This window comes from Salvelinus sp. IW2-2015, unplaced genomic scaffold, assembly GCF_002910315.2.
Source record: "Salvelinus sp. IW2-2015 unplaced genomic scaffold, ASM291031v2 Un_scaffold16511, whole genome shotgun sequence".
NCBI lineage: Eukaryota > Metazoa > Chordata > Actinopteri > Salmoniformes > Salmonidae > Salvelinus > Salvelinus sp. IW2-2015.
In genome coordinates, this window is record NW_019957621.1 from 83,728 (window position 1) to 97,117 (window position 13,390).

General features: G+C 41.2%; 1 protein-coding gene across 2 annotated transcripts; it reads left to right on the plus strand.

Annotated features, from left to right (window-relative positions):
• The first annotated feature begins 1,136 nt into the window (after nucleotides 1-1,136).
• LOC112080799 (very long chain fatty acid elongase 6-like) lies at nucleotides 1,137-13,390 on the plus strand. 2 transcript variants are annotated; one of them, XM_024146711.2, is made up of 4 exons: nucleotides 1,137-1,358; nucleotides 11,130-11,261; nucleotides 11,969-12,120; nucleotides 12,343-13,390. In XM_024146711.2, the coding sequence occupies exons 1-4, from the start codon at nucleotides 1,267-1,269 to the stop codon at nucleotides 12,366-12,368; spliced, it is 402 nt and encodes a 133-aa protein (XP_024002479.1). In that variant the 5' UTR covers nucleotides 1,137-1,266; the 3' UTR covers nucleotides 12,369-13,390. The 2 variants fall into 2 exon arrangements, 1 of the variants encoding a protein (XP_024002479.1); XR_002896227.2 differs by lacking the exon at nucleotides 1,137-1,358 and adding an exon at nucleotides 10,848-10,988.

The following is a 13,390-nucleotide window of genomic DNA, read 5'->3' on the forward strand; positions in this document are numbered from 1 at the left end:
TACAACAGAATGTAAGACCCTGCAGTCAGTATAGCCTACACTTAACTTAGCCAGGGATCACATATTCAAGCAAGTGAACGCCACACGGAGTAAGGTATYAGAGAGGGTACATTTGGATCAAGTTGACTGGGAGTGGTTGTTTCCTCTTCAGCTAGAGCATCAGATCTCCTTCTGGCCTCCTTGGAGACTCGGACATAGTCATAGATAAACACTGGTGAAAAAGACAGACGTCAGAACCAGACAACGCACAGACCAAACACGATAACACTGTAGCTGCAACATACCCCAGCTGTTGCTCACGGTAACATACAGAGCARAACATTCTACATTAGATTGAAGTCAATATCAACTGATGAAGCAGAACAATACATTTCCATACAGTAAAAAGACAGTCAAATGTTATGCATCTACCTATCATGGTAAAGCCCTAGAAAAAGAGGCCCAAAATCAAGTTCACTTTCTCAAGTGGCTCAGAGTAAGAAGGGTCTGTCATATGTTGACTCTGGGTTTGATTTCATTGAAACCCTTCTGAGCTTTTCCCCACAGTTTGAAGACATCATCATCACCTGCATCTGAACAAAATGTCAAATCTATTTCACAATGGATTTTATAATTCACAAATGTGAAATTCACACGTTCACATACTTACACATATTTTTCATTTAAATGTTAATTGAAATAGGCAAATAGTAGGAACAGAATAAAGGGCAATTCCCCATGTGATGCTGTTTGCTTCTTGTAAGTCTGTAGAACATAAATTAAGGTCTTTACAAGCCCCTGGGAGTATTATTTTTATGCACCTTATGCCCGTTGACGCAATGACCAACTGTCGTCACTATTTATGACATCAATTCTGCGGGATTGCCAGGTTATGATTTTGCCCTGTTGTGTCAAAGCCTTTGTACCGATTCAGATCTTCCCTAGAATCTAGCAAAATTATGTCCAAGGCACAATTTGCTGTGGCTGCCGCAGCATTTTCGCAGTTTCAAAGTAATAATGTGTAGCTTCCAAAGTTACCTGAATCATAAATAATAGGATACATAAATTATAGTGAGGGCAGGGCAGTTTCCCATCATTGTCCACGCCCGTATATAATAAGGTTATATTTTTACATAAATGAAATCAGGTGTGAGCAGGACGCTTTTACTAAGGCTCAATCTAACAAACATTAGTTCTGCATCTACTGGGGATTTAAATCCCAGATAATAAATTCTACATAGACTCGTTCTGTTAAAGCTGTTAGAGAGAGAGCAAGATCGAAAATGAATGAGACAATATCATCAAGTACCACTTTCCGAATATGGTTTCGAACAGCAATTCGACGAGCGAGGAGCTATCGACTGGATGCAGGAAAATTGGTGAGTGAGTAGGCTATGTAATCACATTGTTTGGCTTTCAAAATGATAGTGAATTCACCTTGCTCTTGTGGTCGAACAGGACAGCCAGGTAAAAGTGTCGCCCTTCATCACTTCATAAACTGCAGTGTCAARTCTGTCATGACAATTTCGACATACAGGCTCAGTTAGAGACATAGAGCCTAAGACAAATATTATACAATGTATAGGTAACCTCAAATAAAGAGTAAATGAGGGATACAAAGTATATTGAAAGCAGTCGCTTCCACACCAACTTGGTCTTGAAGTATTTCGTATTATTCTGTAAGTAAATCAGACGCGCCATCTAGTATGATTTAAGTTTCGTATGGCATGTATTAAGTTGGATGTCCATCCCCTGGTATGATATTCCAATTTGAAAATGTTACGAATTGCAATTTATACAATATATGTTACGGATTSAAATATGTTGTTGCTATTGTTATTTAGCTGGCTAAGTTAGGTTGTTAGGGGRACTAGGTTAAAGGTCTAGACCGAGGTAAAGACAGTTTCAAGTAAGATATTCGACGGATATTCGCGCTTTCAAACCACTTGAGCCACAGACTCCAAATAAGTGTCATGATGTTGGAAAAATTGCGCACAACATTGCACAGGTCTTATTTTCACGATTCAGACATTCATTTGCTTTCCAAAGCTAATAAACATGTGGCAATGTGAGCAACGTCTTGTATTCCTAGTTGAATTAGTTAGGGAGCGTGAACAAAGTACAAACTTTTTTTACATTCAAATTTCAATAGCTACTTGGTCATGTGACATACTTCAAGGTCCAGAATGTCCACTGAATACTCTCCTATATTGCACACCCTTTAGTTTGTCAATTTTCATCTCACAAGATTTTACATACATTTTTCCAAATGTAAAGTTTCAATAGCTCCTAGGTCGTGTGACCTAGTGACTTAAAACAAGGTTCAGTATGTCCACTGACTAGCCTTCTATATTGCACACCCTTTAGTTTGTCTATTGTTTTTAATTTTTTGATCTCACATTGTTTTACACAAATTTTTCAAAATGTAGAATTTCAATAGCTCCTTGGTAATGTGACCTGGTGACTTCAAACAAGGTTCAGAATGTCCACTCAGTGGGCCTACACACTGCACMCCCTTTAGTTTGTCMATTTTTATCTTGCATGGTTTTACACAAATTTTTCAAAATGTAGAATTTCAATAGCTCCTTGGTCATGTGACCTACTGACCTCAAACAAGGTTCTGAATGTCCACAGAATGTCATTCCTTCATATTGCACACTGATGTTTTTCTACTTTCATCTCATGATATTAGACTTAAATCTGTACGCTTTGCAGGCCTTCATTTTACTAGGGTGTTTAAAAAAAACTTAGATATTGCGAGGATGGAACATTTGTTGACCTATCTTTCACATGGACACTGAAAAGAWCCGCAAATGGCTGTATGTGGAATGGATCAAGGACATGAGAGGTGTTCAAACAGAGGTGCTTAAAGGAGGGCGCACAGGTAGGCCTCATGAAAAACAGTGTTTCATATGCTCTTTTTAATCACAGTAATAGGCAGTGATTTGTCAGTCACAGTGAGCTTGATAACGTGAAAGAATCCTTTTTATAGCATCACTTTCATATACTGTACATTAAGACAAATCCTTCTAYGTTGAGAATTAGAACGAAGTTTACATAACCTGATAATGACTTGATATTTGAGTGCATTCACAACAAGCCACATGCAGACAACATACAAAATGCAATATTGCACTTGAGTGTTTGTTTTKCTGATAGAAATAGGCCATGCATCAAATAACTATTTTGAACTGGGAAAATACATTCTTTTGTGAGTAAAATCCTTTTCCCAAAATTGATTTAGGTACATTTTTGTGAAGAGGTATGAGGGTTGTGATATGGGTGACTTAATAGTAAAATCATTTAAGGGATCAATACATTTCTATATTGCTTCCCCAGTATCTGCATGAACCATCAGGCTAAGTGTTTTTGGTTGACCCTGCTGGACAGAAAGAGGAGGAATCGGAACACGCTGCATTCAAATTCAGGTCTTAGTTATTCCATTGTACTGGATCTAATACATATTAGCATTTTACATACATTCATAAGTGTAATACTTTTTTATGACATACTGTGAAAAACTCTTGGCTGCTGGCTCTGTCACTTTCAGACATGAACCACAGGGGTTCTCTGTAAAGAGAGAGTAATCCAAAAGGCACAGACACACCCCTTGACTTTCAATTGGCACCGTTGACCTGTATGTATTCTCTCCTGATTGGCTCTGTGGTGCACAGTCTGGCAGTCTGACTAAAGTGCCAGAGGTATGAGGAGAGACATCCTCCTTTGTATTTATGGGAACAAATATTTCCTAACACTTTGGATCCTATTCTTGGACAGTTAGAAGACAATGCATCAATGCAAAAAAAATGTATTACTAATTACTGTCCATGAGTAACCTCAACCTTATGGGTCTATGGGTGTTTGGGCCAATAAAGTGCCAACTCAATTCTACCASTGACKAGTCTCTCATGCCCCTATGAACGGGGACACAGGGCAATAGTTTTTAATCTAAACCAGCCCTTTTTTACTGGAGTACACTAACCCCTAACTGGGGCTCTTTTCTTGACACATAGTAGCAGTTTACCAGATAACAAGTCAAGAAGAACAAAAAGTAGATTGTTGTAAGGGTGTATTACATCCTGTGCTGACCCCATTGTCCTATCCATTCTGGATTCTGAGTGGTAAAATCATAGCTGAAAAATGCCTTTATGTATGTGTATACATTTTCCGCCAAGACAGAACTGCCAAAGGGGGTGGAGTTGCAATCTACTGCAGAGACAGCCTGCAGATTTCTGTCATGCTATCCAGGTCTGTGCCCAAACAGTTCGAGCTTCTACTTTTAACAATCCACCTTTCCAGAAATAAGTCTCTCACTGTTGCTGCTTGTTACAGACCCCCCTCAGCCCCCAGCTGCGCCCTGGACACCATATGTGAATTAATTGCCCCCCATTTATCTTCAGAGTTTATACTGTTAGGTGACCTAAACTAGGACATGCTTAACACCCCGGGCCGTCCTACAATCTAAGCTAGATGCCCTCAATCTCACACAAATTATCAATGAACCTACCAGGTACAACCCCAAATCCGTAAACTCGGGCACCCTCACAGATATCATCCTGACCAACCTGTCCTCTAAATACACCTCTGCTGTCTTCAACCAGTATCTCAGCGATCACTGCCTCATTGCCTGCGTCCGTAATGGGTCCGCGGTCAAACGACCACCCCTCATCACWGTCAAACGCTCCCTAAAACACTTCAGCGAGCAGGCCTATCTAATCGACCTGGCCCGGGTATCCTGGAAGGATATTGACCTCATTCCGTCAGTAGAGGATGCCTGGTTATTCTTTAAAAGTGCTTTCTTCACCATCTTAAATAAGCATGCCCCATTCAAAAAATGTAGAACCAGGAACAGAGATAGCCCTTGGTTCACTCCAGACCTGACTGCCCTTGACCAGCACAAAAACATCCTGTGGCGTACTGCATTAGCATCGAATAGCCCCCGCGATATGCAACTTTTCAGGGAAGTTAGGAACCAATATAACCAGGCAGTTAGGAAAGCTAAGGCTAGCTTTTTCAAACAGAAATTTACATCCTGTAGCACAAACTCCAAAAAGTTMTGGGACACTGTAAAGTCCATGGAGAATAAGAGCACCTCCTCCCAGCTGCCYACTGCACTGAGGCTAGGAAACACTGTCAACACCGATAAATCTACAATTATCGAGAATTTCAATAAGCATTTTTCTAAGCTGGGCTTGGTTTCCACCTGGCTACCCCTACCCCGGTCAACAGCTCTGCACCACCAACAGCAACTTGCCCAAACCTCCCCCATTTCTCCTTCACCCAAATCCAGATAGCTGATGTTCTGAAAGAGCTGCAAAATCTGGTCCCCTACAAATCAGCTGGGCTAGACAATCTGGACCCTCTCTTTCTAAAATTATCCGCCGCAATTGTTGCAACCCCTATTACTAGCCTGTTCAAMCTCTCTTTCGTACCGTCTGAGATCCCCAAAGATTGGAAAGCTGCCGCGGTCATGCCCCTCTTCAAAGGGGGAGACACTGTAGACCCAAACTGTTACAGACCTATATCTATCCTACCCTGCCTTTCTAAGGTCTTCGAAAGCCAAGTTAACAAACAGATCACCGACCATTTCGAATCCCACCGTACCTTCTCCGCTATGCAACCTGGTTTCCAAGCTGGTCATGCGTGCACCTCAGCCACGCTCAAGGTCTTAAACGATATCAACGATATCATCGACAAAAGACGATACTGTGCAGCCGTATCCATCGACCTGGCCAAGGCTTTTGACTCTGACAATCACAGCATTCTTGTCGGCAGACTGAACAGCCTTGGTTTCTCAAATGACTGTCTCGCCTGGTTCACCAACTACTTCTCAGCTAGAGTTCAGTATGTCAAATGGGAGGGCCTGTTGTCCGGACCTCTGCCAGTCTCTATGGGGATGCCACAGGGTTCAATTCTCGGGCCGACTCTCTTCTCTGTATACATCAATGATGTAGCTCTTGCGGCTTGTGATWMTCTGATCCACCTCTACGCAAACTACGGCCTATTTATTGCCTTACCTTCCTAATCTTACTTAATTTGCACACACTGTATATAGACTTTTGTATTGTGTTATTGACTGTACATTTATTTATTCCATGTGTAACTTTGTGTTGTTGTTTGTGTCACACTGCTTTGCTTTATCTTGGCCAGGTCGCAGTTGTAAATGAGAACTTGTTCTCAACTGGCTTATCTGGTTGAATAAAGGTGAAATAAAAAATACTCTGTGGGAATGTCCGTCCTACATGTAGTGTTGGTACGTGGAATATTCCTCAACTGCATATATCATAAATTGCTATTGCAAGTAGAAGTATTATGTTCAACAACTGACATTTTCAGATATTATTTTGACAAACACACTTTAACATACTTTGGTGCTTACAATTCGTTCTCTATTGTCATAGATTTGGTGGGCACTGTCATCTGTGTTCTGCTRCCTGCAACATCCTCCAGCATGACCGGTTTGGCGGTGGGTCAGTCATGGTGTGTGGTGGCATTTCTTTGTGGGGCCGCACAGCCCTCCATGTGCTCGCCAGAGGTAGCCTGACTGCCATTAGGTACCGAGATGAGATCCTCAGACCCCTTGTGAGACCATATGCTGACACATGCACATTTGTGGCCTGCTGGAGGTCATTTTGCAGGGCTCTGGCAGTGCTCCTCCTTGCACAAAGGCGGAGGTAGCGGTCCTGCTGCTGGGTTGTTGCCCTCCTACGGCCTCCTCCACGTCTCCTGATGTACTGGCCTGTCTCCTGGTAGCGCCTCCATGCTCTGGACACTACGCTGACAGACACAGCAAACCTTCTTGCCACAGCTCGCATTGATGTGCCATCCTGGATGAGCTGCACTACCTGAGCCACTTGTGTGGGTTGTAGACTCCGTCTCATGCTACCACTAGAGTGAAAGCACCGCCAGCATTCAAAAGTGACCAAAACATCAGCCAGGAAGCATAGGAACYGAGAAGTGGTCTGTGGTCACCACCTGCAGAACCACTCCTTTATTGGGGGTGTCTTGCTAATTGCCCTATAATTTCCACCTTTTGTCTATTCCATTTGCACAACAGCATGTGAAATTTATTGTCAATCAGTGTTGCTTCCTAAGTGGACAGTTTGATTTCACAGAAGTGTGATTGACTTGGAGTTACATTGTGTTTAAGTGTTCCCTTTATTTTCTTGAGCAGTGTATATTAAAGAAAAGGGTAAACAACACTGGACTGAACCCCCTAATTGTCAAACTAATAATAATGTACAACAATATAGAAGATGCATAACTAGAGGTTATCTAATATGGGTGTATATCCACTGCACGCTTCTTAGGTGTGTAATTGACATGACCAAGGAGCTATTGAAATTCAAAACTATGAAAAATGTACGTTACACCGCGTGATTTTACAGTACACAAACAAGAGTGTGCAATATAGAAGGGTAGTCAGCGGACATTAGGTCACATGACCAAGGAGCTATTGAAATTCTACATTTGGAAAAATTCATGGAAAACCATGTGAGATGAAAATGGACACACTAAAGGGTATGCAATGTGTAGGCCCACTGAGTGGACATTCTGAACCTTGTTTGAAGTCACTAGGTCAGATGACCAAGGAGCTATTGAAATTCTACATTTTGAAAAATAATTTTTAAATCTTGTGAGATAAAAATKGACAAAYTAAAGGGTGTGCAATGTGTGTCTATGCCATCGGGTTAGCTACAACCMGTTTTGAAAGCTTTAGRTGTAATGGTTAAAGAGCTATTGAAATTTGAAAAATGTTATTTGTCACTATGTTGATGGTCCCTAACTGCTATTGGTGGACGTAAGGAAAACTACAGGCGAATATCCAGCGAATATCCAACCTGAAACTTGTCTTTACCTCGGTAAGGTCTAGGGGAAGGACTAGCTAACATGTTTAGACTACTGAACTAAAATATAAATGCAATATGCAACAATTTAAAAGATTGAGTTATAGTTCATATAAGGAAATCAATCAATTGAAATAAATTCGTTAGGCCCTAATCTGTGGATGTCACATGACTGGGCAGGGGCGCAGCAATGGGTGGGCCTTTTTATAAAAAATTTATTGGGTGTGGGGGGGTAGATCAGTTTATATTATGTCTATCAATTTCATTGTTAGCATAAATTCTAATCCCTTATTATTTCATTTTCTCTATACTCCCCCCCCCCCCCATACCTACCCTGATTGAAGTAAATTAATGAATAACAATACTTCTACTTACACATTTTTGCTCACATCTACAGTATCTTAAATAATTATACATAAATTGAACAAAAATATATGCAACAACGTTTTACTGGATTACAGCTCATATAAGGAAATCAATCGATTGAAATTAATTAGGCCTTTTCTATGGCTTTTACATGAATGGGCAGGGGTGCAGCCATATGTGGGCCCGGGAGGGCATAAGCCCCCAGTGGAAAGCCAGGCCCAGGCCAGCCATCAAAATTAGTTTTTCCTCACAAAAGGGCTTTATTACAGAAATACCCCTCAGTTTCATCAGCTGTCTGGGTGGCTGGTCTCAGAAGAATCACAGGTGACGCAGCCGGCTATGGAGGTCCTGGGCTGGTGTGGTCTGCGGTTGTGGCGCCGGTTGGACGTCCTGCCAAATTGTCTAAAATGACGTTGGAGGCATTTATGGTAGAGAAATAAATCGACATTAAATTCTCTGGCAACAGCTCTGGTGGACATTCCTGCAGTCAGCATGCCAATTTCACTCCCCCTCAAWTTGAAATATCTGTGGCATTGTGTTGTGACAACTGCATTTTAAAGTGGCCATTTATTGTCCCCATCACTAGGTGCACCTGTGTAATGATCATGCTTTTAAATCAGCTTCTTGATATGCCACAGCTGTCAGGTGGATGGATTATCTTGGCAAAGGAGAAATGCTCACTAACAGGAATGTAAACAAATTTGTGCACAAAATTTGAGAAATTATCTTTTTGTGTCTACGGAAAATATCTGGGATTCAATTCAGCTCATGAAACATGGGACCAACCCTTCACGTTGCGTTTTATATTTTTGTTCAGTTTATTTGTAAAGTAGCTAAAAAGTTGTTGCTAATTAACTAAAATCGTAAAGTTGTCTGTGATGAGATTTGAACATGCAAACCTCTGGGTTGCTAGACATTTGCGTTATATGCCCACCCATCCACTGCGACCACCCTCCTTTTGTTTGTGCCTTAAGTAACCTTCTGTCTTATGTAGCATACCAAAAGTAACAATCATACTAATTTGTRTCCTGGATTTACATTTACTATGTTACTAGTTATCTGAGACCAGGCTGTCCACACAGGTGTGGTGCCTGAGTGAATTAAACAATTAACATCCCATCATTCTTAGGTCATGTATACAAATGCCTAGTTGCCCATTATTTTGGCTATCATGGCTAGAAGAAGAGATCAGTGAATTTGAAAGGGGGGTCTCAAAGGCGCACAGGGAGTTTTAAAGTGTCAATTACCAAATCTCAACCCAATTGAAAACTTGAAATTATAATTTCCACAAATCTAGTAGTGGTTTACTCAGGTTTAGTGAAGTTTTTTTTAAAGTAAGCTAGACTGCATGGAGAAAGATTTTAACTTAAATTTGAATCATTTTACTTACCTTCATTTCAAGCTAGCTATTATCAACATAGCCGTCGCGGGAAGTAGTTTGGGGTGGTATTGTACGTTGTTTTTCTTCATAGTGATGGAAAGTCTACAGGTACAAACCTGTAGGGTAGGCCGTCATTGTAAATAAGAATTTGTTCTCAACTGACTTGTTGAATTCTTTTATTTTTTTAAATTATTTTTTTTTAAACCTAGATGACCAGCCTATGTACAATACAGTAATGGACATTTACATTAAGTTGATTGTAAGGATGAGCAAATGAATACTGAACAGTGGTTTTACCTTTTTACATTTTTTAAATTTTTTATTTAACTAGGCAAGTCAGTTAAGAACCAATTCTTATTTTCAATGACGGCCTAGGAACATTGGGTTAACTGCCTTTTTCAGGGGCAGAACGACAGATTTTTACCTTGTCAGCTCTGGGATTTGATCTTGAAACCTTTCAGTTACTGGCCCAATGCTCTAACCACTAGGCTACCTGCCGCCCTAGGTAGGTAGCCTAGTGGTYATTTTTTTTATCAAGAAAAATAATCAATTTGCTGTGCCTGTTTAGTCTTTGCCCATAACTTTTTTTTCTGGATCCATCACAGAGCAAGGGACAGGGCAACAACTCATACAATTTCAACTACTCAATCCTGCAAGATACTGTTATTAATTATGCAACCACTTCTTTTGCCGAAGTGGAGATGCTGATATTTTTTCTGTTGCCTTCCTCTACAGACATTTATCGTCCGCTAATACTAGTAAAGGCCAAGTGCACTACCTTTCTGAAAACATTTATAAAACATTTTATTCCGATTTTACAGGGGGTGCACCCTCAGCACACATACTACCCGTGCCTATGAATATCAACCAAAGAAACGGAGCGGGACCTACCTAAATTTGTCCAATAGAAACTCTCGTTTGCGTTTGGAGTAAGTTTCTGTTGCAAAACGCTTTGCAACAGAATCGGCATAATGATCACGCTCCCACAACGACTTGCTCCTGACAAATGCTATGCCACTCCCACAGACGTTAGTTTCTTCTCTGCAATGATTATGGATCGGAGTACCTCCCAATGATTTCTGGAATGCAAACATTCTGACCTGATTGGTCCCAGAAACCAATGGGTTGGGCCAGAGCTAGAACACGCATGGGTAAATTGGCGTTTGGAAAATGTGTCAATGCCTTTGATACGCCAATTGATTAGATGAGCCAATTGCTGATKACTTTTTGTACTACACCCCTCATTTTGACGTCACCACAAACAACTTAAACAATGGCAGTCCCAGACAAACTGAAGTCTTCCACTGCATACTTGAGTCGTCAGGCAGATTGCTTTAGTCAATAGGCCTACATTTCACTTATCACCATAGCAAGCTGTGTTTGCCATGTTAAATACACAATTATTCATGGTAAAGGTATGCAAAAATGGCACTTCAGCAAAGACCTAGGGTGTGCTCAATTACTGAAATACCTTTGCAGCTGAGTAACCTTGCCCATCATGAGCACAATCTAAGGAAACTGACAGACATGGTTGATTTTGTTTGTTCTCTCACCAGGAGCAGGGCCTTTGTGTACTGTGGCCTGTATGCAGCGCTAGTCTTTGGTGGCCAACTTCTCATGAAGGAAAGGCCTCAACTTCATCTACGCGGGCCACTGGTTCTGTGGTCACTCAGCCTGGCCATCTTCAGGTGAGTTAAAGCACAGAACACCCACATTTGCCTCTGACGTTTGAATGAATGGAAGACGCACAACAGGGGTCGGCAACAGGCTGCTGGTGGGCCAAAACCCACAGTAAAAAAAAGATGTAACTGTAAAGCCTGTCAAATCACCAGGAATTCAGCTAAAARTGTGTTTCACTTAGGAAATCTGTTTCTAAGTATTCCCACATAAAGAGGTTTGTCTCGAAGTAGGATTAAAAAAATATATATACCATTTCTTTTTGGGCTTAGTTGGGTTCATTTTGCAGTGGTCTGTTCGCCTACAGTAATCATCTCTGGGGCCTTCATTTATATATTTTTTAAAGATAACGTTAGGTTTACCCTCTAGCACAGGTGGTACATGTCAGTAATTCTCCATTCAGAGTAATGTGACCGGTACACTGATGTCACAAACTGAGGTTAAGCTTGATTGTGGAGTGCTGCCTATTCTCAGAAGCTATCCCCTCTGTGTGTTAAACTCAAATATAACTTTCTGGCTAATGGGATGGTGACCAATGTGGGTCAGAGTTCCCAAAACAAAACCTTCCAAAATGTGATGTCTCATCACTGTCTCAAAACAAACCATCCCTGTGAACTACGCTTGTGTGCAAAGCTGTGATACAATGCTAATGTAACTTGGATTATATTATTTTGCCACTTGCCCTCTAGTCCAATGCTTAAMTCTTTCTCAATTGCAGTATTGTTGGAGCAATTCGAACAGRATGGTACATGCTGCATATCCTCTCCACCAGCRGTTTCAGACRGTCTATATGTGACCAGAGCTTCTACAATGGACCAGTGAGCAAGTTCTGGGCTTATGCCTTTGTCCTGAGCAATGCCCCGGAACTGGGTAAGAACTGGGGTTGGAACTAGCAGGCATCTGTATGATCTTGACATTTTGTCCACTTGTACCATGTCTAATTAATTTATGGCAAACCATATAACTGGTCTCTTTTGCATAAACCATGCTTTGATATTGATTGAAGATACTGTATGCAGTAAATGTTTGTCTGCATGGCTGGGACCATGACTTTGCCGGTCCTGAAGTATGTCCTCTCCGTGGCCTCCACAGGTGATAGTGTTCATCGTACTCCGTAAGCAGCGGTTGTTCTTCCTGCACTGGTACCACCACGTCACTGTGCTGCTCTACTCCTGGTACTCGTACAAGGACCAGGTGGCTGGTTCATGACCATGAACTACATTTACATTTAAGTCATTTAGCAGACGCTCTTATCCAGAGCGACTTACAAATTGGAAAGTTCATACATATTCATCCTGGTCCCCCCGTGGGGAATGAACCCACAACCCTGGCGTTGCAAGCGCCATGCTCTACCAACTGAGCCACACGGGACGTACACGTAGTTTACCAGCAGTGAACGGTTTGCTTTCTTTTTCTGAACCTGTCAAGTCACAGCCACACTACATGGTCTGAAGTGTTTACAGAAATATTTATGAAGATTTTGCCTCGTCACATCCTACAGTCCATGGCATATTACATGTTTTTTGCTCTTTGTTGCTCTTTGTATCAGAAGTTCCAATCTATGCATTTCAACAGGCATATATGTAATGGCACCTCCTGCGAGTTTCTGTTCAAACTGGTGCAACTGGTTTTCATTTTAGTTCCATGGTGCTCTTCTCAACTTGTCAATCACCCAAATAAGCGGGTGTCAGCTGGCATGCCCAACTCCAATATTTGGAATTTCTAATTAATTACCTTGGATTAGTTTACACCAGCATATCTCACTGAGTGTTTCTTCGGTGTGGGCCTTTGGTTTTTCTGAACTTGTTCCCAAGTCTTTGTCTTGCTCTTAATTTAGTTCTGTATGTAACTTACTTTACAAATTCAAGGGGTTGTGCATAAATATGTTTACAGGTTAGTCCCTTAAAAGCCTAACTGAAGATGTAAAAAAAAATCAAATGTGAAGAAATGTATTCAGTCAAGATGTGCCAAATGATGCTGAGCCACACTATGTCAAGATGATGGTCTAGTTTCTCATCTGTAGGTCTTGCCAATGTTGCRCAAATGGACTCCAGCCTATGAATTCTACTGTGGTCCTGATCTGAAGTGTCATGACATGTACTAAATGTTGTAATGGMTTATAAAGCTCTTATTTTTGGAA